Source organism: Protopterus annectens, chromosome 8.part0 (assembly GCF_019279795.1).
Source record: "Protopterus annectens isolate FY-2018-M chromosome 8.part0, PAN1.0, whole genome shotgun sequence".
Lineage (NCBI taxonomy): Eukaryota > Metazoa > Chordata > Ceratodontiformes > Protopteridae > Protopterus > Protopterus annectens.
This window is the reverse complement of record NC_056741.1, coordinates 1,205,443,860-1,205,470,926: the sequence shown is the minus strand read 5'-3', so window position 1 is coordinate 1,205,470,926 and position 27,067 is coordinate 1,205,443,860. Positions and strand designations below refer to the sequence as shown.

At 41.5% G+C, this 27,067-nt stretch overlaps 1 protein-coding gene across 1 annotated transcript in view; it reads right to left on the bottom strand.

Moving 5' to 3' along the window:
- LOC122809308 (guanylate-binding protein 1-like) overlaps positions 1 to 26,627 on the bottom strand; it is a 51,309-nt gene extending 24,682 nt beyond the window's left edge. Inside the window, exons 1-3 of the mRNA XM_044080700.1 lie at positions 26,315 to 26,627; positions 10,986 to 11,198; positions 10,112 to 10,214 (exon numbers count right to left, since the gene is read on the bottom strand). Of these exons, the coding sequence (XP_043936635.1) occupies positions 10,112 to 10,214; positions 10,986 to 11,198; positions 26,315 to 26,455 (457 nt within the window). The 5' untranslated portion in view covers positions 26,456 to 26,627. The remainder of the gene's footprint in view (positions 1 to 10,111; positions 10,215 to 10,985; positions 11,199 to 26,314) is intronic.
- Positions 26,628 to 27,067: the final 440 nt, after the last annotated feature.

Genomic DNA, 27,067 nt, shown 5'->3' with positions numbered 1-27,067 from the left:
AATCCAGCTTTCCGCCCAAGGGTGCTTTCAGTTGATCCCTGGTAGGCGGAATCAGAGTAAAGTCATTGAGCCTGTCCTGGTGTAGTAGTTGTTGTTGCTGCTGTTGCACTACTCCTCTGGTTGGCAGGCTGCCACTGATGGCCTCTGTAGGAGCCCTTCGATTGGCCTCTGCCTCTAGGGCGTCTGTTCCTGCCTCTCTGGGCTCTGTCCGAGTCTGGAAAGGACCAATTCTTAGTAGGCCAGTTTCTGCTGAATCTCGGTGGTTGTACTTGCAGGAAATCCTTAACTGTTTGCACAGATTTTGCCTTTTCTTCAAACTTTTTTAAGACTTCCTGAGCAGAGGAGCCAAATAAATTTTGTTTCTCCATTGGAGCATCCAGGAGTTTAGCTTTAACATGGTCTGGCAAAGATTGTTCCTTCAGCCAGGCATGCCTACGAATGACTGCCCCAGTCATAGCTGACCTAAATGAAGCCTCCAATGCATCATAGCCACATTTTAAGAAATGATTACTAACCTGCTGTGAGTTGTGTACCAAATCCTGAAGGGATTTACGGTCAAGGGGTTCAGGAGAAGAACGTTTCTTATTCAGTTCATCTAACAAATACTCTTGGTACTGTATCATATGAAATTGACAATTTAATGCCCTGACAGAAAGAGTTGCAGAAGTATATACCTTCTTTCCCCATCTCTCTAAAGCTCTAGACTCTCTTTCAGAGGGTAGAGGATTTTTGGCAGTGGCGGCTGCAACCCCTTTAGGGCCCTGAGAAATAGTTTCTGGGTCTGCAGAATGGGCTTTATACAGATGGAAATGAGAATCCGGGACCCTGTAGTATCTATCAGGCTTGGCAGGGGATGGAGGGAGAGTATCAGGGGCTGTACTGACATCATTGTACACATCAATTACATTCAAAACAGGAGGTATAGCTAAGGGCCTATGTTGAGGCAAATGTAAAAAGGTCCTTAATCTTTTTCTAGAATCAGAGAATTCCTGACCTTGCCATTGAAAATGCTCTCTCATGGAGTGTAGAGTCTCACCAAAGGAAAACTCTTCAGGAGGGGAGGCCGAAGGGATAGATTCTTCAACATCAGAATCCTCATAGGGCGAATAAGCCTCCTCCTGGTGGTTTGACAACTCAGATCCATCCGTGGACTCATCTGAAGAGTGTGGGTCAGAGGGGTCAGTCCTGGGCCTTTTGTCTGGTGGAGGGTGAGAGGCCCTGTCTGGGTGAGGTTGTGAACCCCTAATTAAAGAAATAAGGTCCTCTGCAAGGCTGAGAATCTGAGAACTAGAGGAAGGCCTCTGGGAGGTAGTCTTGGGAGGCAAAGCTTTAGAAAGTTTAGCAGCTTTAGCCCTAGAAAAGGCCTTAATGGACATGGAAGCAGGGGGCCTAGCTGCCCCACGTGCAGGAGTAGAAATGTCCAAAGGTATGGTGTCGGACATTTCCTGGACACTGGTTTCGGTAGGTAGCTCGGTAGCCGACTCAGCCGGGGCCTCCCGGGCCGCGGTGGTCGGTTGAATGGATTCGGAAGAAGGAATCTCAGAGGACTCTGTTTCGGCCGAAACCGAGACACTCGCGGTAGGCCTTACCGTGGTTTCAGCCAAAACTGCGGGCCGCGAGTGTCGGTCCTTGTCCTTCCGTTTTTTCACCAAATGCGAACTTGGAGTCTCCGACGGCATTTTATATGCAAAATTGGCCCCAAAAAATTCCTCTGCAAACTCCCACCGACGTCTAAGAGTTCGTCGGTTGAAGGAAGCACAGGCTGAACAGGCCGATAGGTCGTGGTCTGGGCCTAAGCAAGGAAGGCAGTAGGAATGGAAATCCTTATGAGGTATTGGTTTCCCACAAGTTAAACAATTATTTACTTTGTCTGACATCGGCTGAGGCAAGAAAGAGTCCCCAACGGGGTACTTAGATTTTTTGAAGTCTTCGGTAGCTGAATTCACTGGATCTGACCGACGGGCACTTGCGAACAGCTTCTGCTTCGGGCACCGCGCGGCAAGAAAGACCGAGGAAAATGGCGTCAGCTGATGCTTTTATACCCCAGACGCTCTGACGTCGGGGAAAGTGCGACATCAGCCAAGGCCAGTCCCAGACTTTGGAATCCGGCTGACCGAAGGGCTGCCTGAGGCAGGACAACCCATATGTTATGACTGCAGATGCATCCTTGAACCTCATTGCTATCAATGGCTACACATAAATTCTAAAAAGTACTCTGTAGAGAGACAGCCACAACTTCAGTTGAGTTAATATTCATTGAAAAACACAAATAAATAAATAAATACTTTAGCAGGTCCTGCAACTGCTGTCTGAATGTACTCTCTTCTTCACTATCACAACCCTGCTGTGGGGCACAGGCTGAGATTATGAATACTGCCGTATTATTAGGCTGGAGTCTGACTGCAATGAGTTTGTCACTAATTCTGTTGACATCCCTCACTGCCTTCTGAAGCTTCTCCCTCACCACATTTCCCACACCATTTCTAGTCTGTCCTCCTGAGTAGTAGACTCTGAATCCCAAGCCAAGTGACTTTGCTGTGCTTCCCTTCCATCTTGTCACATGGATACATAGTGTCCAGCCTCCTCTTTGCTATCATATCAACCGCTTCCAAGTTTCATCCCGTCAGTGAACCTAAACTGAGTTTAGCAATTGGCAGGTTGATTTGTTTTACCAACCCTCTTAAAATTTCAAGAAATCACACAAACATCTTTTTATGTAGAATCCTGGCTAGATAAACCCCCACTTAATCCAAACAAAACTAAGTTAAGTGGAATCCTGGCTAGATAAACCCCCACTTAATCCAAACAAAACTAAGTTAAGTGGAATCCTGGCTAGATAAACCCCCACTTAATCCAAACAAAACTAAGTTAATGCTTTTCTCCCCCAAATGGCACACAGATTAGAAATATGCTTTACATATATACACAGTCAAGAGCACTAAATCTGAAACTCAAACAAAATTACTGGGTGTACTAATTAATGGCAATCTAAAATTTGGCCATTACCCGCTTCAAGTCATCATAAAAACATACATGAACCTTAGCTCCCCCTCTGAGTTAAGCAGTAATTTATTGCTAAGTCATACCTTCTCATCTCTCCTGGACACATCTCGTACTCTTAAAAAATCAAAACAAACAAAAATGACAAGATGAAACTAGAGACTTGCTATAACAGAGCAGTTAGACTTGCTGTAAATTTCCCATACAAAACTCTTCACAGCTTGCTCCTAAAAGAACTAAACTAGTTGAATTATCCCACACACAATTAGTCATCCCCACAAACTTTTCTAGAAGCCAGAAAAATACCTTGCACTGCAAAACACCCTATAATTCTACTCATGTATCAAAGACCTATGTTCTAGTAACATATCCTTTCTTCTCAAGACTAAATTCAACAATAATAAAGGAGATTTGTTATACTCTTTCAAAACTGTGGAACTCTGTCCCATTCACACTCAAACTGACAGACAAAATAAGTTTCAAAACCAAGCTTAAACAATACCTAAATAAGATCGGGCTGTGTACATGTTTCACACCTGGCTCACCCATCCTATATATTCATTCTATGTGTTCTCTGAATCTCCTTACATGATATTCTACCTCTTACCATCTATTTTGCATAAAAAAATATTTGTACCTCTTACTTTTCTCATATGTATCCGTGGTGGTGGTGCTGCGGTAGCGTTGTCGCCTCACAGCAAGACGTTGTCCTGTTCGATTCTCAGCTAGAGCGTCTTCTGTGGAGACATGCGTGAATGTGTGTACCTTCGTTGAAGGTTGTGCGTTAGGGCCAGCAACTCAGCATGTAAAAATTAACTGCCAATTATTAGCAGACCGGAGTTCCGCTGTGGCGACCCCTAACTAGGAAAAGCCGAAAGACACAACAACAACCTTTCTCATACATATAAATACTCTCTTTCTCCGGCCATTCTCCTCCACTCTGTTCATATAGATCTTCATAGGTTCATAGGTGTGTACTAGGCTAACGGCCCTGCAGCCTTTACAAGCCTACCCCATAGAAATACCCTGGCATCATGCTGCCCGACGTTAGTTCCCAGTACCTCTGTCAAGTAGAGCCATGGAGTGATCCCCGGGGTGAACTTTCTATTACCTATCCACTCATCAAGATTTCTGTTGAAGAGCAGCAGCGAGATGCTCTGCTTGACATGTACAGAAACATTATTCCAGAGCATGGGCAGTCTCTGGGTTATGAACCTGTCCCTCCAGCATGTTCTGTTGATTGTGGTAATGAGACTGAGGTCTCTGGAGCATGTGGTATGGAGGGATTGGGATTTCTTTAGATGTAGCATTTGTAACAGAGTTGGGTCAGACATGGCTTTGTAAGTTACACAAAGATCACCTCTAAGTAGGTGATATGAGACAGAGAATAGCTGGAGCCTTTTGAGTCTATCCGTGTAGGACACGTGTTTAATGCCTAGAATCCTCTTCGTGAAGTACTTCTGTGGCCTCTCCAGCTGTTGCAGGTGTCTAGTGAGGTACATGCCAAATGGAGAATTATACTCAATGACTGGTAAAATGAGAGAAGAGTAGGAAGAGATGATGACCTCTTTCTTCCTGGATGCAAAACCCTTGGTAATGAGATGTGCCACATAGAAGGACTTTCTGACCACAGTGGCAATGTGGTGGTCGAAGGAGAGGTTGCTGTAAACCTGTGACCCCAGATCTCTTAAAACGCCTTCAGTGTTCAGTGGGCTCCCATCGAAGTGGTAATTAGTAGGAACTGAGTTTTTACCAAAGGGGATGAGGATCCATTTTTTGGCATTAAGCTTAAGGCCATGGTTTTGACACCAGTCATTGGTCTCAGTCAGGTCTTTCTGTAGGATGTCTGCATCACTAGGGGAGTTAATAATAGCTCCCAGCTTGCAGTCATCTGCGAACTTGGTCAGCCAGAGTCCCTTTGTTTTGGCCTGGACTTTCTGAGAAGTAGATGCCAAACAAGAGAGGTCCCAGGACTGATCCCTGTGGGACTCCACTCATGACTGGTCGGCAGTCTGACTTGGAGTCTATTATTTTCACACTGTGTGTTCTGTGAGCTAGTTTGCTTCCCACCTAGTGATATAGGAGTTGATGCCTAATTTTGTGAGTTTATCAATAATTCCCGAGTGAGGAATGGTATCAAAGGCCTTGGCTAGATCAAGGTAGGCTGTATGCACTGCCTTATCTTCATCCACAGCTCTAGTGACGGACTCAAAGAAGTCAACCAGATTGAGCAGGCATGATCTCCCTTTCACAAAGCCAAACTGCATGGGTCTAGAGTTTGGAGATTTCCTGCATCTTTGTTAATCAGGTCCATAATGATGCACTCCACAGCTTTACATATCAGACTTGTCAGGCTAATGGGGCCATAATTCCCAGGGTCTGTAGTTGCTCCCCCTTTATGCGCCATTTGATAAAGACAAAGCCTGAAGTACGGCTGTGACTGAACAGGGTACACAGATGTGGTGCCAGTTCACTTTGTAGTTCATGTAGAACACAGCCAAGGATATTATCGGATCCCATGGAGGCTGTATTCTTGGCCTTGTGAGAGATGTGATGGTGGGTGTTCTGGAGGGCTGTGTGTTCCATGTGGTGTGGTGCAGGTGTTGACCATCTCCTCTTGACCAGCTAGTCCGGTCTTGGCTGGAGAGTGCGTAGCTTCCAGTTTGGTGATATAAGTGCCCAAGTGTACCAGGTTAATAGGAGAAAGCACAGGGAACTGCCCTGTAATCATTCCAGGAGGGGTGGACATAACTACTAAGGACTACAGCTATTTCCATGAAGAACAACTAGTGGGGATGGCACTTAGGTGTGCTACAATATTCGCTACAAAAACCTGTTGAAGTGCCAAGCGATTAAGCTATTTGAAGTGCAAGAGAGAAAGAACTAACAAGATTCAAGGGAAAAACTGAAGAGCAGACTTTCTGGCACCAGTAATAGTTTACCTCAGCTCGGCACCACTAGGTGGAGCTTAAACAAGCGTAAACCGACGCAAACATGGGTTTTTAAACCTACTCTTAATTTTCCTTTTCTCCTCGGTTTCTCTCCTTACCTTCATACCTGCTCCCCTTTCCTCCTTTTATCTGTAATTTTTCATGTTGTACAAGTTAACAGGGCTTCCTACACTCCACTATAGTATTCTCTAATGAAACCCTTCTTGCTGTAGCCTTTAAAATATCTGTATCGCCTTCAGCTACACTGCTGCTTTGTGTATAATAAATGTTGCAAGTCTTTCATAGCTTCTTTGTTTAATCTTAACATTATCTCATGTTTCTCCATTGACACTTATGTGTACATAAACAATGTTACAAACAATATATAGGTCATGCTAACATGAAAGTGCACGAGCTATATTAACATTATATAAAAACATCTGTCTTCTATGCTAAAATTGCATATAAATATTTTTCTGTGGAATTGTTTTCCCCAGGCTGCCACTGAAAATAGGTTTGCTGCACAGTTTACATTTCCAATCAACAAAAACAAATAAATAAATAAATACAAATTCTAAAGCAAGGTATTGCCAAAACTGATCAGTGTGGTTTTGTGGAGGGGAAACAACATTAATAGCACAATGATGATCCAGAGGGAATTAGAGTGCAAGAAGTCCCCACTACTGTTGATGGGTCAGCTGGGATTTTATGAGTAGGGTAATGGCAACATTTGCATTTCCTCATGGGATAATGGCAGTAATTAGGAAGATATGTGAAGGGTTAGAGGCAAGAGCTAAAGTGAGAGGGTTCCTCTCTGACAATCTTTGTTTGAACAGAAGAACCAGGAAGGGGAGTCCTCTTTCCCCTTTGTTATTTGCCTTATACTTAGAGCCACTGGCAAAGAAAATAAAGGCCTCACAAATTCAAGGGTATACACTGGTATTGTACTGAAGAATAACTAGCTTTCTTTGCAGATGATATTATTTTGGACTTATTCAGAAAATGATATTTCAGTGTTGTGGAGCATTTCAGGCACTTTCAAGTTTTTTAAGATATGAAATAAATGAAGATAAAACAAAGGCTATAGTGGTAAACTATCTTCCCACACATGAAGTGGTTAAGCAATACCCACATTTATGGGGATATCATAGGATGAAATACTTACACGTTTGGATTAAATGGGTTATATTATGATATCTAAGGATATGTGGGATGATTAAATGTAAGATAATACAAAAAAAATCCTGAGAAGTCGGAAGCTCTTGACTTTGGATATGGATAGTAAGGTTCAAGCAGTGAAAATTTTTCTAATCTCTTTAATATTATAAACAGATTAGACATACTAATTATTAAAGAAATGAAGAAATTTATTTAGGAGGGAAAGAGAACAAGAGCTGAGAGGGACAATTTGTTTCTCCTCAAATAACAAGGTGGTTTAGGATTACCAGGTTTCAAGGATTAATTTAGAGCTTCATATTTAAGCATAACATAAACAAACAACTGTAAATCAAAGTGGAAAGAAATTAAGTTGAAATGCTTGGTGTGTGTGGTGGTGTGGTGTGGGTGTGTGTCACAAAATAAGGAGAGATTGTCATTTTGGATGCAGACCCTCAAGGAGAACTGTAACCACCATATAGAACATTATATTTACAAAGTAGCAGAAAATATTTTGATAAATAAGTCAATGTAGAAATGGAGAAAAGATATTTTTACCAGTAGGGATGACTACCAGTAGGAACATAAAAATAAGCAAAAGGGAGCTGGAATTTATTGGAGAAAATTAGCAAATAACTAGAAAGGGAAAAGTCATAGATAGGGATGAGGCCAAACATAGGTCTGGGCCACTGGTTTAGAGTTTTGAGTACTTGGCAGTATAGTTTCATGCAGTAAGGGTTGAACAGTTGTATTTTGATGGGCAGTGGTCCAAAGAGTCACAAAGTGTAAATAGTGTTTAGTCATAATGTAATTTGTTCAATGTGTAATGTGCTCTTCGCTTCCCAAACATTTCCAGTGTCCATAACTGTAAAAAACATATACAATATTCTCTTATGATACAGTGTTTGCCCTACTCCTGAGGTCCCTAAACTCCATAAACACTGAAGGGATCTGTATTCCTGATGTAAACTGTGCCCTTCTGCTACTACTGATGTCACTAGAGTTTACAGTTACAGACGTAAGCATAATTTCTGATGGGATAAGGAGCTGCTGATAGACTGTACCGGCTTCCTTCCAGTCCTGTAAATACAGAGGTGAAGAAGTGGTAAAGTGTACCTTCCTGGTGTGCCCCAGAAACATTGTATTCTTAATAGCTTACTGAGTCTTAACAGAATCCTGATAATGTTCAGTCATGGTTAGCTGTGATCAGTGTAGCCTCAAAATGTTCACAATCCACATAAATCTACAAACTCTCCCTCCCTGATGGTAAACTGCAGCTTCAAAGCATCCGTCTTCAAACTACTTTTTACATTCCTATGAGACAGCTGTACCAACTGGTAGGTTATCAATGTGAACGGCAAGTCTGGGCAGTGTCAGACGAATGCTCGTTGCTGTTTAATTATAAACAACAACATATGCAGTTAGAAAAGGAGGAGTAACAGTAAGCAGAATTTGCTTATCTGCCATCAAATAAAAACATTTCCTCTCTCCTTATTTGATAGCTAGATAAATAGACAGACACACACACAGAATCATGTCAATAGATTGACACCTTTTTCCTTGACAGCAGCAACTCCAAAAAACTTTCACTGAAAGCACTTTCTTTGAAACTTGGAGTAAATATTTTTTTGCAGTAGGCTAAGCCCCCCCACCCCCGCATTTGGGGGACACCTCCAAATTTAAATATACCTACTATACGTTTGCATAACAATGGACAAAAAGAAATTCTACACTGTTGGCAAAAGTTTGTTCAGTGAAACACTTTCTCCAAAATGGCAGTTGCTGAAACTGTCATTGATCTATTGACAGGCACACAAACACACACACTCCTCTGGAACTACTCTATGATTTGATTGTACTGTATAGAACATGAGGTGAATTAATACTGTGTAGTTACAGCTCCATGCTCCACAGACAGTGTCTGACTGGATTCTTAAGCAGCATGAGTATAATTCCTGTACACAGTCGGACAGCATTAATTTAATACCAGTACGTATGAGGAAGGCTGTGGCAGTGGAAAGTGGAGGGCTGGAGTAAAGACCGGGAACACTAGAGCTTTGAAGAAAATACAAATCCCTTTAGTCCTGTGGCTTATGTACTGTGTTGATCACTGCTTGGAAAGCATGTTAATGTACTAAGCTTGGTTCCCATATGCTCATCATAAGCAGCAGACATAGATTTAATGGTTGATACTGATGGGCATCTGTTGATTTCCCCATCCATATTACACAACTCTGAATTATATAACAGCTAAAAAACGTCTAGGTGATGGAAGTGGGGATGGCGCACTATTAAGAAAAGAAAGGAGGCATACCAAATATATAAGAGAAACCAGAAGCAGAAAGATGACGTTGTAGCTGGCTGAAGTTACCTGTAAGTTATGATACACAAAGACATCTGCTGAGAAAATCACAGATGAAGAGATTAAGACTGTTACTGGAAGCTGACAACAACCAAAATAGATCCACCAAATCCACCATTTTGGTTGTTGTCATCTTCAATTTTGGTTTTACCAGTTGTTTCAACTATGTTACTGGAAGCTGGTCTGCACCAAAGGATGACAGTGGACATGAAGAGCCATCCTATGAAAGATGGCTCACTACAATGTTTGCTTTGTTCTGTAGTCTGGTTAAAAGACCTTTTATTAATGTCACTAGCTACAGTGGTCTTTGAAAATATAATTAGATGCCACATTGTGTGCTAGATGCCAGTGTTGGAGCAGTCTTGAATCATGGATTCTCCAGGTCTATATGTGTAAATCTCATCTTAAACCTCTTTAAGGTGCTACACAACTACAGTTTACACTCCAGAGTGGAGTGATACCTGCAATTATGGGTGTTAAACTTTGGTCTTTCTGCTCATAGCTGTGACTAACATCCAATCTGTGGTTAAACACAGAAATTGTGTGTTTTTCCAGAATCTGCACACATTCTGACATTCTACACACAGCACAAAAGAATTTACAGTTACTGATATGGGACATGTCTAAAGCATTCCAGTCTGTATCAGAGTTCAAACACATTTACCTTCAATTTCTTTTTCCTTTTCAGACAGGCTTTGATCTGCTTGCAGAATCGATGCTGCCACGTCTTCCTTTGACTTAAGGAATTCCTGAAGTACTGCATCGGCCTGCAATATAAAACATGCACTTTACTGCTCATCATCCCATCTCTAAATACAGCAATAGCATTGTGATGGAAAAAATTGCTACTGTCAGGCCCAGCATTCAATTTACTTTCACTGTGGAATTTATATATCCTTCCCATTTCTAAGTGGATTTTCTTCAGGGAACTCTGGTTTCTATTCCTGTCTTATGAACTTATTATTTAATTGTTCTGCTCAAGTTGTCCATGCATAATGTGTACACCCTTGTCCTTGTAGCCTATGCAGTTTGTGGTTGAAAAATGGTGCAAAAGGTTTAGTTCACTAAATTACAAAACCTACTGGTGCTCTTATGCCTGCTGAGCGACAGAGCATGGGTTCAAGCTGAAAGCCTGACACTAGATTAATGGCTCTTAAGGCTGTGACCTAAACTACTAAATTTCATCCTCAAGCTCTGGAATTTATTATGTCATTATTATGTCATTTTTCAATTGCAAACTGTGTGATCTCTGTGCAAGTTGCAACCAGGCAGTGCATACCTAGCACAACTACCCACTGAGGAAAAAAAAAACACACACACACACATTCAAGTCTTCCTTACAGCAACCTCATGCATCCATTGACTTAAATTGCTGACAGGTAATGCAGTGAAGCAAATCAGATCTTCTGAATATGCTAGTTACGAATGTCTCTGCGCAATGATCTCCCTGTTCTTGCAACTTCCTTTGAGAGTTTTGACTTTAAATAGCATTGCAAACATTACATAAATAGAAACCCACAAATATAACTATGCAGTACCTTGACTCCTTTTCCAGGTATAGCCATATATTTCTCCAGTAAGTCTCTTTGAACTTTTATGAACTGCTTGTAGCCGCCGGGTTGAGAATATAGTCCATCTGCAACTTCCTTCTCCAGGTTACTGAAAAGATCCATAATTATTGCCTTGCAGTGGTTTGCTGACTCTTGTTCATTCTTCTGGCAAAGCTGTTCATAGCACGAGGTTATGTTTTTCTGTAAAAACAAATAAAATAATCAGAATATTAAATGAGAGATTGAAACAAAACAAAAACAAGAATAACAGGAAATGGTAATTACTCTCCCTTCCTGCCTTTTTCTCACCTGACAAATTAAGTTACAGGTATTGGTTACAGCATCTGATTACCACTTTCTACAGTAATCACATCAAGCATAGCATTCTTTAATTTCCTCACCATTTTGAAGGCAGACTATTATAACAATCAAACATTCTCAAAAAATTATTAATTTTATTTTATATTTGTTAACCCTGATACATATCCTGTTTTCAGTAGATTTCAGGAGAAATGCTCCAACATACATGGTAAATAAACAATAAATAAAACAGGCTATAAAAAAAAAATACAAGATTATAAAAAAAGTTCAAGTTGACGTTACGTGATTTAGATTAGTGTAGAAAAAGTATGATTTATAGAGATATAATTGACAGAACAGAGAGTGGTCGGTTGGTATATAGCTGAGATAAATACTTAATACTACTATATATTTTCAATTCAGGAGTCACCCACATAATTTTTTTTGTAAAGAGGATTCCAAGCATCATTTGGGAGAAAGAAAGAAGAAGATAGTGATCTGTATAGAGATGAGATAAGAAGTTAGCTGTGTTAGTTTAGTCAGGTTCAGGACATGGGCATAGCCTTTGTTGACTTGACATACTTTTTCAGGTTGCTTTTGAACTGATGAGAGAGATTCTAGGTTGTTGTTTGGGGGAGGAGTTCCATGGTTTGCCAATGTTGTTGGCAGAGGGGCATCCTCCTCAGAATTATTGCTTTTAATGGTTCGATCAAGTGCTGTTGGATGATCTGAGACCTATTTAGGTTAGTGTATGGGATCATGGGTATGAGTATGGAGAACCTAATCTGAATCTGCAAATTATAGGCAGAGAGAGAGAGAGATGTTTAGTTTAGCTTTTTGTGGAAAAGGACTGGGGAGGCATAGAGAGGAGGAGTAGAGAGAGTGGCGTGCGGGCAATGGTTAGTTTGGCAGTAGGAGATTCAAATTATGATCAATAGTTACTAGTAATTTGGTACTGGGTGTGACAGGTTATGATAGTCCCAAGTATTAGATTTGACATGGAAGGTAGTATTATCAGTATTTGGGAGTTCTTTGGGTTCTACTAGAGAAAACAGCTTGAGGACAGTTTGGAGGTGAGAGAGGAGAGATCTAGATTTTATTACACGGAGTCATCATATTGATGCAAGGTATTGAGATAACTGAGTGGGAGTCATTAATGAAGATGGAAAACAGAAGTGGTCCCAATATTGAGCCCTGTGGACACCAATGGGTATAGGGAAGCAGGCCTGATAGTCTATTTTGCCACAGGACAGACCTTCCACCAGTTAGGTAGCTCTGAATGCAGGTTAGAGATGGGGTGTACAGAAACAAGGTTTTCAGAAGTGTGTAGAACATTCAAAGCTTGACAGGTCAAGAAAGAGGAGGGAGAGGATATAAGTTTGCTATTGCGATTTTTATAATGGTGTCGGCTAAAGGAAAGGAGGGCAGTGGTTGTGCTATGGGGGGCGGAGCCGGCTGGGGTGTTGGATAGTAGATGATTCATCTTTCCATAATTTTCGCTATGATATCTCTTATTGGTCATTGAAATATCCGTGTAGCCTTTGTGTGATGGTGGAAGATAGGAAGTCAGGATAATAGTGGGGATATTAGCTTCTGTAATGGTTTGATGATGATGGATATATAGGGTATGCACAACATCAGACGATTTGTAAGAATTCTGCTGCTCAGTGAAGTCAGCTGCTTGGTTGGGTTTTAGGCTTTAGAGAGTATGTGATGATGGGAGAAAGGCTAAAAAACAGGGGGTAGGGCAAGGGGGGTTGTTGTGTAGCAGGTGGGGTGAGTGAGTTAGTTGATTTGCAGGGGTTTGGATAGTCTCGTGAAGAAAGAGTTAAAGGCATTGGCTATTCTTCCTGTCCCTCTCAATGAGTTTTCTCAGGGGGGGGGTAGTTTTACCTGGATGGCTGGTGTTTGTGTTAAACATGCCCAAAATTTCTTTGGGTTGTTCTGATGTTTCTGCTGGTGGCAGAAGTATTGCTTTTTGTCTGGGTAACGCTGTTTGTTAGTAGTTTTTAGATGTTGAAACTTAGTTCTATCTTGGGGGTTTGTAGCTCTCCATTTTGTCCCAGGCTTGGGTCACGGAGTTTAATTTTAGTTTTTTTTTTTTTTCAGGGGAGGATATACACTTTTTAGGTCTAATTTTGTCTTTGTGGGGCATGGGAGTCAAGTATCTTAAGGAATATGTTGTTGAAGTAGGTCACACTCTCCTGTAGAGTTCTTACTAAGGTCCAGTTACAACATTTTAGTTCAGCAAGAAATTGTTGTGGGATAAATTTCTTTTGGTTTCTAATTAGTCTATATATTAATAATATAAGTTATAATCCAGTCAATGGTACTTTCTTTCATTGCCTAATGATAGAATATGTTGGGAAAATCCATATAAGTTAAGTTAAAACTATGAGGTTGAGGCATTTTTTGTTGTTAGGGCAGATTTTAATTCCTATGGATTTAGGGGGTATTTTTAACATGACAGCTATTCCTCCCCCTTTTTTCTTTGCACGATCAGCCCTGAAGATATTATATCCGGGTGGAAGGATCTCTTGATCATTAGTGGAGGGTTTTAGCCAGGTTTCAGTTAGACACATAATGTCAGGGGAGTGAGTAGCTATCATTGCATGTAGGGTGTGAATTTTGTTATTACTGCTCTGTCAAAACTGCATAATGGAGCTATTCCTATCAAAGTTTTACCTCTAGGAATTATAGTGTTCCTAGTTACCACTGGCAGCATCCTTAAATGTTAGCCTGTACAGCAAACATAATGGCTGGAAAAATGTTCTTATTACCCTGATCCAACCCTCCTGTTTTCCTTACATTTCAAAAATGCTACATTCGTGGTCTTTGTTGACTCCCTTGATGTGCATCTTAACTTGTGTGAGCACAGGTAACACAGTTACAAGAATAATTAATGCACCAGCCCTCCAGCCATTATGTTTGCTGTACAGGCTAACATTTAAGGATGCTGTCAGTGGTAACTAGGAACACTATAATTCCTAGAGGTAAAACTTTGATAGGAATAGCTCCATTATGCAGTTTTGACAGAGCAGTAACTCTGTTAAGAGCAGCAGGTTGGGTTGAGTCATCTTATTACAGTAACCAAAACATTGTATATTTTTCCTCTCTATACATTATACTGATCATGCCTAAATATCTAAATGTATCTGTAATTATTTTTCTGTGTGGAGCTTTTCTCCATGGGCCACTGCTGAAAAGGGGCCTTTTTGGCTCAGTCAGACACCCCCGGTTAGTAAAATAAATAAAATAAATAAATAATAAATATTGGCAGTCCCCAATTTTCCATGCTCTTCCCTGTAGGTATTATAGTCACCTTACACATTAAAGAGGAAAATAACTTTCTAAACATTCAAAGGAATGCATTTCTATCCCCCTTGCTGAGGTTTTCTGTCCCAAGTTATGGCCAATCTGCCAGTGCCAATTTCTCATAGGTTCATAGGTAGGTACTAGTTTATTGGCCCTAGGGCCTATATAAGCCTAGTCAAATGGTACCCTGGCTTTCGCTACCCAAGAAAATTATTTTCCTGTGCCCCGTTGAGCAGAGCCACAGAAGTGATCCCCGGGGTGAATTTCCTATCTCCCATCCAATCAAGATTTTTCTTGAGTGCTAATGAGGAGCTTTGTTTGATACAGATAGGTAGTTTGTTCCAGAGTATGGGAAGTCTCTGGGACAGGAATCTATCCCTCCAGCATGTTCTGTTTATTGTGGTGACAAGGTTTAGGTCCCTAGAGCGTGTAGCTCGGAGGGATTGGGATTTCTTTAAGTGGATCATGTCCAACAGCTCTGGGTTGGACATAGCTTTGTATGTTAGGCAGAGATCGCCTCTGAGTAGGCAAAATGCGACGGAGTAAAGCTGGAGTTTTTTGAGACGGTCTGCATAGGGTATCTGTTTGAGGTCAGTAATCCTCTTTGTGAGGTATTTCTGCGGCCTTTCCAGTTGTTGTAGATGTCTTGTGAGGTATATACCAAAAGGGGTGTGGTACTCTATAACGGGTCTAATGACTGACAAGTGGAGGGGAACAATGACCTCTTTTTTTCCTGGATGAGAAACCTTTTGTAATGAGGTGTGCCATGTAGAAGGATTTCCTGACTACTGTGGCGATGTGTTTATCAAAGGAGAGACTACTGTCCACCTGTGTCCCAAGGTTTCTTACCACACTTTCGGTGTTAAGTAGACTACCACCTATGTGGTAGTTCATGGGTACAGAGTTTTTACCAAAAGGGATGACAATGCACTTTTTGGCATTGAGCTTGAGGCCATGGCTTTGACATCAGGCATCTGTCTCAGTGAGGCCCTTTTGTAGGATGTCCACATCGTTTGTCCTTATACTGTGGTATCATTCTGGGTGATGGTAGGATGCTACTCAGGGCTAGGGTCATACCTGCCTGGGCTACAAGATCGGACAACTCCTCCATGCCTCTTTTCATGTAGTCCAGAAAGGTACTTCTCAGGTCATTCACACCAACGTGGACAATGACAGAGTCATATTTGTACTTGTTGTAGAGTGACCTGAGTGCATGAATTATGTGGCGGATCCTGGGACCTGACAGGCAGATGACAGTAACTTTCTCCTTGTTTAGCCTGGTGAGTGGAACATCAGTGTGCCTAACTATAGAGTCACCTATGACTAGAGTGTTGGGTACATTGTTATGCCTTATGGGCTGTGGTTGAGTGGCACACTGAGTTTGTGGGCTATGTGTCATTTGGTTTGTGTTGGGGAGTGGAGGTTGCTTGCGCTTCTGCTTTGGAGGTTCCTGTTGCTTGGGTAGATTTTTATGGAGAGCCTCCGTGAATGTAGGTGTGTGTTTTGTGTTTCTATGTGTGTGCTTTGGTGGTGTAGGTTTTGAAGGACTATGTGATGAGTGCGGTATGATGCAAGTGTTTATGTTCTCCTCTTGACTGTCTAGTCCAGTCTTGGGTGAAGAGAGCTTTGCTTACAGTTTGGCTATATAAGTGCATCTCTCACAGGTTGTAGTGTTGGGTGGTAGGAGGAGAGGGTTGTCTGTGTACATGAGGCAATTGCTGCATTGCCCCAAGATGCCCAGATTCATCAGGTAGACAGGAGAAAACACTGGGAGCTGACCCTTAGACATGCCTGGATAGGTGCTTATTTATTAAGTATTAAAACCTGTTTTCCTCTAGACAAGTGAGGAAAGTTGAGTGCTGTAGTAATTTGTAGCTTTAGTGCTTACAATGAGTTCTGAACAAGTGCTGAGCACAAAGAAACAGACAAGTGCTAAAACTAAAAAACTGGCTTGTTCTAAGAAACAAAATTAAGCTAGAAGGCTTCCTTCCAACACAGAAAGGCTTAGGAGCTCAGAAGCTTACAGGAAAGGCAGGAAACAAGCTTAGAAGTTTTTTTTTTTTTTGTAAAGTGGAAAGGGGAAAGGAGGAGCAGAACGCAAGTGGGTTGGCCTTTGCTATAGCTAAATACTAGGAAAAAATCAACCCCCTTGCAGTTCATAAATCTAATTTATAACAACACATTACTGCAATAAAAATGTTCATCCTCTGCATTTGTAAAGCCAAGTCCTATATTCCTTAAGAAATAACAACACTGAGGGCACCCATTACCAACTGTCAGGCCCCCACCTGTTCAAATGAAAATCACTGGCACCTGCCCAATTAGATGATGCCTGTTATGTCTGATAAAATGAAAACATTCTATAAATTCTTGGTCAGATGACATGAGAGATTCCCAATCATATAATGAGTTTCTAAAATGTAAGCAGTGGTGGTACAGCGGTAGCGTTGTTGCCTCACAGCAAGAGGTTCTCTTGTTCGATTCCCGGCTGGAGTGCCTTCTGTGTGGAGTCTGCATGTCCTCCCCGCAGTTCAGTGGCCTCCGAAAGACATATGTGAATGGGCATGCCTTCACTGAAGGTTGGGCGCCGGGCTGGCAACTTGGCACCATAACAATCTACTGCCAATCATTAGCAGACCAGAGTTCCGCTGTGGCGACCCCTAACCGGGAAAAGCCGAAAAGACAAACAACAACATAATGAGTTTCTAAAATGTGGAGACACTGGTGGTTGCCTGTGCCACTGTATAACACAAGGTGAAAATGTCTTTTTGGAGAGGGTTTAATACTAAAATTAAATAAATATACCTATTATCTTGCATTTCTCACTTGGAATTCTCTTCCCCAGACACACACACTAATTCTTTCCTTCATTTGCAGGACACTGCTAAACAGTGGAGTGAGTGTGTGTGTGTGTGTGTGTGTGTGTGTGTGTGTGTGTGTGTGTGTGTGTGTGTGTGTGTGTGTGTGTATGTGTGTATATTATAACACAGACACACTAGTACTGTTTCCTCATTTTATTTTATTCACAAAGACATTTATATGTTTGAATAACAGCATAAAGATCAATAAAATCTGCAATATAAAGGACTAGGTAGAAACTGTGTAGACATATTTCCACACAAGAACAAATGTCCTACAAAACGGGAAATAATGCCACAATTTTTGTAGCAGTATAACAGTTTTGCCACACAGAGCTGAACCACCAATACAAACCAGAGAGACTTAAGAAATCACAAAGTTCCAACCAAATGAAAGACAAGAATAAAGTAAATCGACTTGAAAAAGTAGTTGCCCCACTAGAAAAAGATCATGAAAACTTTCTCTCTCGTAATCATAATCAAATATGTGCGTGCATGTGTGTGTTCGTGTGTGTGTGTGTGTGTGTGTGTGTGTATATATATATATATATATATATATATATATATATATATATATATATATATATATATACATACATATATACACACACACACACACACACACACACACACACACACACACACACACACACACACACACACACACAGTGCAACACTCCCTGAGCTACAAAAAATGGAAATTCTGCTAAGTCATGGTTCAACGTGCCTTGCACAACCAGTAATGGCACCCATCATTCACAGAGGAAGAAGGAAACATAAGAGATGTGAAAGAGCAAGGAAGAGCGGTCCTTGAGCTGGAATCACTGCCAGGCTGAAGGCAGACCCATACAGGCCTGCACTTCCATCCATGCTACCAGCAAATGTTCGTTCATTAGATAAGCAAATGGACTACTTAAGACTGGAGCTAGCTACTAAAAATAAGGTGAGAGACTGTTGTGCTCTTATTTTCACTGAAACTTGGCTAAAGTCTAATATAAATGACAGTGCAGTATATCTGGAAGGGGTCTCATTCAGAGCAGACAGGATACAGTCTCTCAGTGGGAAATCACGTGGGGGAGGGGTGTGTATCTATGTAAACAACAGAAGGTGTACTAACTGTCAAATAATTTCCACCCACTGCTCTGAAAACATAGAGTTTGTCACTAAAGTGCAGACCCTTCTACTTGCTAAGGGAATTTAATGGTATAAGCATCACAGTGGTATACATCCCTCCCAGTGCTAATACAAATGAGGCACTGGCTGCTCTATACAAGGAGATCAGTGATTTGCAAAATCAGAATTCAGAAACTTTGCACATAATTTCAAGAGACTTTAACAGGCCAGTTTGAAGTCAGTCCTTCATCGGTATTACCAACCTGTGAATTTTGCAACCAGGGGTGAGAACACACTGGATAAAGTCTGCACCAATGTTAAACTGGCATTCAAGGCATTGCCTCATCCACACCTGGGCAACTCAGAACATATCTCCATCATGTTAGTTCCAGTGTGCAGACCATTACTAACCAGAGGAAAGCCATCCAAAAAGCAAACAAGGGTATAGACAGAGGGAGCAGTATCAGAACTCCAGGACTGCTTTGCATATACAGATTGAAATATGTTCAGAGAGGAAGCCAGTGCAAATCAGCAAACCAACCTGAAGGAGTACACAGTCTGTGTTGGGTTACATATCCAAATGTTTAGGTGATGTAACAGTCAACAAGTGCATCATCACATGGGGCCACCCAGAATCCCTGGCTCACAAATAAGAGTATATGAGCTCCTGAAAGTAAGGAACACTGCCTTCAAGGATGAAAACAATGATGAGCTCAGGCATGCCAGGGCAAACCTAAAAAAGGGTGTAAGAGAGGCGAAAAGGGCATATGGTCAGAAACTCAAAAATCACTTCTCTGACAGAAAGGATGCATGGCAACTGTGACACGGAATTCAGACCATAACGAGCCCACTTCTTCTCAGTGTCAGGACAACAGTGAATTCCTGAACAAGCTCAACATATATTTCAGCAGGTTTGAAGAAGATAATAGCACAAAACCAATGAAAGCTCCAACAAGCCAGAATGAAGAAGTGCTCAGCCTAAATCCAGATGTTGTTCATATTACCCTGATGAAGATAAATCCGAGAAATGCTGAGCAACTGGCAAATGTACTTACAGACATATTCAATACCTTGTTGAAACAGGTCATTGTTCCCAGGTGCTTCAAGAACACCACCATAATACCTCTGCCTAAGACGTCTCCACCAAAAGACTTCAATGACTACTCCCATGTGGCTCTCCCCTCCATAGTAATGAAGTGCCTAGAAAGGTTGGTGAGGCAGAGTTATTGGTTTTAGTGATCTGCAAGTGATTTTTGTTGCTGGATCTTAGCGGTCTGGTGGTGCGATAGGGTTGGAGTAGATTCTGGAGGGATGGGACATTTAGTGGATGGTTTACTAGTTTGTGGGCGAGTGAGAGTTGATACCATTGAAGGAGGTGAGGGAGTTCAAGCCAGCCCAGTTCAGCAAGTGAGAGACAGTGGTGACTACGGTAGGATGCCCCTGTGGCAAATTTGGCGATTTTGTTGTAGCAAGTCTCTAGCTTGTTTAAATCGCATTGCATTAGTTTGTATATACTGGAGAGGCATAGAGTAGAGTGGAGATAAGGTGGGAATTTGCTATTGAAATCCTTGCTGCTTTGGTGAGAAGTTGCTTATTTCTGTATAATGCTCCTAGTTTTTTGTGGACTTTTTCGATGGTCATGGATATGTGAATATCAAATTTTAGTTTATTGTCTCTTTCCACTCCTAGCAATTTGGTGTGTTCAGTTGGTTACATAGTGGTGTTGTCTTTTGCTGTGATGTTAAAGTGAGAGTTATTTTGAGTATGTTTGGTGGATTGGAAGATGAATAGTTTAGTTTTGTTTGGGTTGAGTATTAATTGGGCATCGGATAACCAAGTTTCAACAGAGGAAAAGGCTTTCTGTGTGACTTTTTGCAGTTTGGGTAGGGACTGGGCTGAGCAGATGATGGTTGAGTCATCTGCGTATTGTATGAGTGTTTCATGTTTGGTGGCAGAGGCTAGATTATTGGTGAAAACAGAGACGAGTAGGGGTCCAAGGTTGGATCCTTGGGGAACCCCTATGGAGACAGGTAGTTGGGGAGATATGTCATTCTGCCATACAATGGATTGTTGGCAGTCAGACAGGTAACTCTGAAACCAGTTGGTGACTGATTGTGAGAAGGATAGGTTATTGAGGACAGAGATAAGTTGTTTGTGTGGGACCATGTCAAATGCTTTAGATAGGTCTAGGATAGTAGCAGAGGAGAGATAGCCATTGTTTTTATGCTGAAGGATAGTGTTAGTAAAGGAGAGTAAGGCAGTGGTGGTGCTATGGTTTGGTCGGAAACCATGCTCAGTACTGGAAAGGAGGTTGTTAGTAAGGAGGTAGTCTGAGACCTGAGAGTGTATGCATCTCTCTAGTATTTTGGAGAGTGGAGAGAGAATAGCTATGGGGCGGTAATTGGTTAGTTCTGTGGAGGATCCGCCTTTGTGGAGGGGAATTATATGTGATACTTTCCACAGTGTGGGAACGTAACTTTCTGACAGAGATCAGTTAATCAAGATGGATACTGGGTAGGCCAGAGCATCAGCTGCGATTTGTAGGTATTCACTTGGGAGGTTGTCTACTGCTAATTTGGTGGGCTTAAGTTTAGTTAAGAGTTTTTTTATGTTGGAGGTAGGTACAGGAGAAAAAGTGAAGGCAGCGGGGAGATTACTAGTTGACGGTGTGGGATGGAGGGGAGGGGGGTTGTGTTGTTTAACTAATGATAGTATAGTTTGTGTGAAGTGTGTGTTGAATGAGGTAGCAATATTTTCTGAGGAGTGAGGGATGTTAGGAGGAGGGCTACTGACTTTACCTGGGTGGAGGATGGAGTTTATGGAGGACCAGAATTGTTTGGGGCTGTGTTGGGAGGAGTCTAGGGCAGACTGGTAAGTATTGGAATTTGTCCTGTTTTACTACATTTTTGACTCTATTGCGTAGTTCTAGGAATTTCTGTCTAGTTGAGGGAATGTTTTCACAAGTATATAACAAATCGCATCAACTTTTTAGTTATGTGTATTAACTATATTTTACAATATTATTGCACATCTCCAGATATCGGGGCTCTGCAGTGTCATGTGGCCACTAAGTTGGCGGTTTAAGCAGGTGTTAATTACAGCTGTAGAGCAGTAGCAAAGTTTGACAGTAATCCAATAACACAATGTTATTTTTAGAATCCTAAACAGGCATTATGCTTTGCCCATGTTTGTTAACTGAAGGTCTTTTGAGGATTTCTGTAGTTAAACTTATAAATGCAACTTTTTCATTTAGGTCTGCTAGAATAATTATATGAATGAAATAAAATTTATTTATTTATTTTTATTTATTTTACATTTGTTAACCGGGCTAGTCTAGCTGGATACATATCCTTTTTCAGTAGAGGCCCGAGGAGAAAAGCTCCAGACAAAATGGTTAGACACAAGTTGAGAGTACAAGTTATACAAGATACATGGTTTGAAAAAAATACAAGTTATTGATAAGGGGACCTGTCACATATACAATAAGGGAAATAAATTTATCGTAGCTGTAATATGAGAGAAATAGCTCATCAGGTAAGATACAAATCAGCAGGTAATACATAGCTGTGAGGTTTTATATATAATAGTGTGTAGACTAGTTCAAGAGTCACCCGTTTCCATTGGGGTTGTGTGAATTTTAAAGATATGGAAGGGGACATGGTCCAGTGGGAAGGGGCCTAGATGGATTTGATATGAGAAGTTAGTCAGGTTCAAGACATGGGCATAGCCATTGTGTCTTGAGATATTCTTTCAGGTCGATTTTGAACTTATTGTGCGAGGTTATAGTTCTCAGGTAGTTTGGCAGGGAGTTCCATGGCTTGCCAATGGAGTTGGCAAAGAGGGCATCACCGCCCGAGTTATTAGCTTTAATAGTTAGGATCTGGGTGCTGTTGGATGATCGCAGACTAGTTAGGTTTGTGTATGGGGTCAGTATACTACACAGTGAGGAGTTCTATCTGGTTGATTAATTATTTTACAGGCTTCCGTGAGTTGATTAAGTTTGAGAAGGTTGGGTAGTTCCAACCAACCAAGTTTTCTCAGATTAAGACAATGGTGGGTGCGATATGGGGAACCTGTTATGAATCTAGCAATGTGGTTATAGGCCAGGAGAGCATATTAAGTTCATGTTTATTGAGGAAAGAAAAGACTGGGGAGGCATAGAGGAGGGTAGAGAGGAGATGTGTGCGGGCAATGGTTAGTTTGGCATTAGGAGTTAAAAGTTTTTATTCGGTACATGGATCCAAGTTTTTTGTTAACAGATTTAACGGTTTGGGTAATGTGAATGTCAAATTTGAGCTTATGATCAATAGTTACACCTAGTAATTTGGTACTGGTGACAGGGGTTATGATAGTCCCATTATTGGATTTAACATGGAAGGTTGTATTATTATTACTTGGGAGTTCTTTTCCTAGGGTTGAGAAGACGTTGGGAAAAATAATAGTAGTTTAGTTTTTGTTGGGTTGAGTAGGAGTTGCCGGTCAGTAAACCATTTTTCTACTTGAGAGAAACAGAGTTGAGTGGTGGACTGGAGATTCAGGAGGGAGACATCAGAGCAGATCAAGGTGGAGTCATCGGCATATTGGATGCAGGTGGATTGAGGGATGACTGAGTGAAGGTCATTAATGAAGATAGAAAACAGAAGTGGACCCAAAATTGAGCCCTGAGGAACACCAATGGTGTTAGGGAGCAGGCCTGATAGTCTGTTTTGCCACAGGACAGCTTGTTGCCTATCAGAGAGGTAAGCATTGAACCAGGTTAGTGCTGGGGTGTCCAGATGTAGGGTCGCAAGGGTTGACAGAAGGAGCTGATGATTGACCATGTCGAATGCTTTTGATAGGTCAAGAAAGAGGGCAGAGGATATTAGTTTGCTATTGCGATTGTTATTAATGGAGTCGACAAAGGAAAGAAGGGCAGTGGTAGTACTATGGTGGGGACGAAAGCCGTGTTGGGAGTTTGACAAGAGATGATTACAGGTGAGGTAGTTAAGAAGTTGTTTGTGAATGCATCTTTCCATAATTTTTGCTATTGGGGACAGTATAGCTATTGGTCTATAGTTTGAGATTTCCGTGGAGGAACCTCCTTTGTGAAGCGGAATAATATAAGAAATCTTCCAAATAGAGGGGATACTAGCTTCAGAAATGGTTCTGTTGATAAGGATTGATATGGGGTAAGCAATGACATCAGGCTAATTTGTAAGAATTCTGCTGGGAGGTGATCAGCTGCTAGTGTCGTTGGTTTGAGCTTTTAAGAGGATAATTATGTAGGATGAGGAGACTGGCTTTAAAGTGAGCGGGTAGGGGCATCATCATGGGGTTGTGAGGCAGATGGGGGCGAGGAGGTAAATTGACTGGCTAGAGTTTGGATTGTCTCGGTGAAGAAGGAGTTAAAGGTATTGGCTACTACTTCCTGTTCTTTCTCAATGAGTTTCTCGGGGTTGGGGTAGTAGTTTTACCAGGGTGCAGGAGGTTGTTAAAACCTGCCCAGAATTTCTTTGGGTTGTTCTGGTGTTTATGCTGGAGATCAGAAGTATTGTTTTGTCTTGGATAATGGCTGTTTTGGTAGTGTTTCTTAGTTGTAAAAATTTAGTACGTTCTTGGGGGTTTTTGTGGCTCTCCATCTCTCCCAGGCTAGGTTCACGGAGTTTAATTTTGGTTTTAGTTTCTCTAGAAAGCCAAGGTGCTATCGTGCTTTGGATCTAATTTGTCTGTGTGGGGCATGTGAGTCAAGTATCTTAAGGAATGTGTCGTTAAAGTGGGACACACTCTCTTGGAGGGGTAGGGTTCTTAATATGGTCCAGTTGCAGGATTTTAGGTCAGCAAGAAATTGTTGTGGGATAAAATTCTTTTTGTTTCTGATTAGTCTATATAGGGGGGGGATGGAAGTAGGGCATTTATGTTTAAGAATATAAGTTATAAGGTGGTCACTGAGGTCATTGGGAAGGGTGCCTGTAGTATAATTGTTTGAGTCTCTATTGGTAAGGATCCAGTCTATGGTACTTTCTTTTTGGAGAGTATTGCCAATTCTGGTAGGGGATAGGATATGTTGGGAAAAACCATGTAGGTTGATGGGTTGTGGGGTTGTATGGGTAGAACAGAGAGACCAATCAATATGCGTCTCCAAGTAATATGGTTTCTTGAGGGTAGTTGGTGGCTAACCAACACAGGGTTTGCTCAAGGTTGTCTGTGTTCTTCCCAGGTGGGATATAGGTAACAATGAGGTTGAGGCATTTTTGAGCATTTAGGCATATTTTTAGGGCAATTAGTTCTACTTTGGAGATTGTAGGGGGTTGTAATGGATTCTTAAGGATATTCAGGGTATTTCTAAACATTACAGCTATTCCTCCCCCTTTTTTCTTAGCACGATCAGCTCTGTAGATATTATACCCGGGTGGAAGGATCTCTTGATCCTTAGTGGTGGGCTTTAGCCATGTCTCAGTTAGACACATAATGTCAGGAGAGTGAGTAGCTATCATGGCATGTAGGGTGTGAATTTTATTGTTAATGCTTCTTAGGTTCAGATGTAGTATTAGAAGGGAGTCTGTAGATTTTCGGGTTAAGTTAGTGGGGTTAGAGTCAGATATTGTGGTGGGACCTGGGTTAGGATGGATATCACCAGCAATGATTATACGATTTTTCAGGTACAGTAAAAATCTTTGCAGTTTAAGTAGTAGTTTGAGGTTAGTTTTGTTAGTTGGCGTTTTAGGGTAGTGAAGTGTGAGATGGACTACTTTGGGGGATATTGTTTTGTCTTGGTAGGGTGAAGATGCAATAGAGATGCCATTGAGATAGGATTGGGAGTTGGTGTGGCCGTTGTGGAAGGGGATTCCTAACAGAGATTGATTTTCATACTTTGTTAAGAAATAGATAGTGATGAGTAATATAGATGTGAGAGGGGTGATAGAATAATTGAGTCTGGCCATGATAGGGATGAGGAGAGGGTATAGGGAGGGGAGGAGATTTGGTGTTAGAATTGGTAATGGGGTGGGCCTTGAAGTGGGGGGAGTAGGAGTGTGAGTTTTGGATTGGCAGGGAAGAGAGGGAGGGGCAGGCTATACCTATAACTTTAGGGGTACTGGGGGCGGGTGGGATAAGGGGCAGGGAGGGAGGAGCGGAGCCAGTTAAGCGAGGCCAGCTGGCTGAGCATCCACTGCTAGGAGTTACTACAACAGTTATTTGTAGTTCTGCTGTGAAGAAGCAGTTTTCAGGTAAATATATTTAGGACTGTAATTATCTTAGCGATACCACCAGGTTCCTGAGTCAAGAATGTCAATATATACTTTTAAGGCGTCAACAATGTTTTGAATTTACCCTGTGTGTGAGTAGAAGTTAACTCCTGGTCAGAGCATTCCCTGAGGAGAGCAGTATGGGTCTTGGGAACTTCACATAAAGTTAGGGCGGAGGCTACCTGTGAGATAAAGGAAAGAGATGGGATGTTAGAGTAGCTATTGTTAACTAGGAAAGCTCAGCTATACAACAGTTTTATGGAGAAATTCACATGCAGTCAGGAGAAGCAGTATTAAAAGCATACAGCTTGAAAGAACAGTATTTCACACATACTCGTGCAGACACATGCAGACACTTTGAGTTTCTTCTTCTGCAGTAACAGCCAAGTCGCTTATCAGATATAAGCAAAATACCATCAAAATAGGTGCTAAAGACACTCTCAAACACTCTAAAATAGGAGCAGCAAACAACAGACCTAGTCGCTATACAGTTGAGTAAAATACATACCGTCAGTAAAGCCTGAAATTCACCTTCTTCATCCTTGAAGGAACGCTTCATGAAAACCTCAATTGCCTCCTTTTCAATTTGTGCATGCATTTCAGAGAGTTCTTTCACAGACTCAGTGGGGAATGCCACAGATTTTTCCATGGCCTCTTTGTAGTACGTAACAGCCTGATTCACTGCAGCTGAGTTCTCAATTTGTGCCAGTGCAAGAACTGCATTCTCTAAGCAAGGAATAGCGCCACTGCGAATCGAGTCAACATAGGTTGTAGCCAGGTTGCCCAACACTAAAACAAAGATGCATGTCACTTTTGTTTCTCACAAATCTATTTTATTTCCATTTACTGTTTTCAGGCTAAAAGATTTACACTGCTTTCACCACAAAAGGTTTAATGAGTCAGGCTACCAGACCAGCTTGGAGCTATTTATATATTGTTACCCCACAAAAAAAATGCCCCCCATTTTACCATGGTGGGCTTCTTCAAAAGTGAATGCTGTTAATTGTTATAAGCCATATTCTGCCCCACCGCAGCTTATGCACAACTTGAAGAGTCAAGATTCTCAAAGCAAAAAGTATAAGTCAAGCTCTGCAAGCAAGAATGCATCTTAAGAACTGCTAGAGTATACAATGCATGCAGGCAGCAATGCAGCACCTTCCTCTTGCCCTCTGTTGGTCCCACAGATTCCTTTATCCTTATCACTATCTGTAAGTGGGCTTACATAATTCAGTTTTTGTAAAACATTCCTAATGCTGCCTCT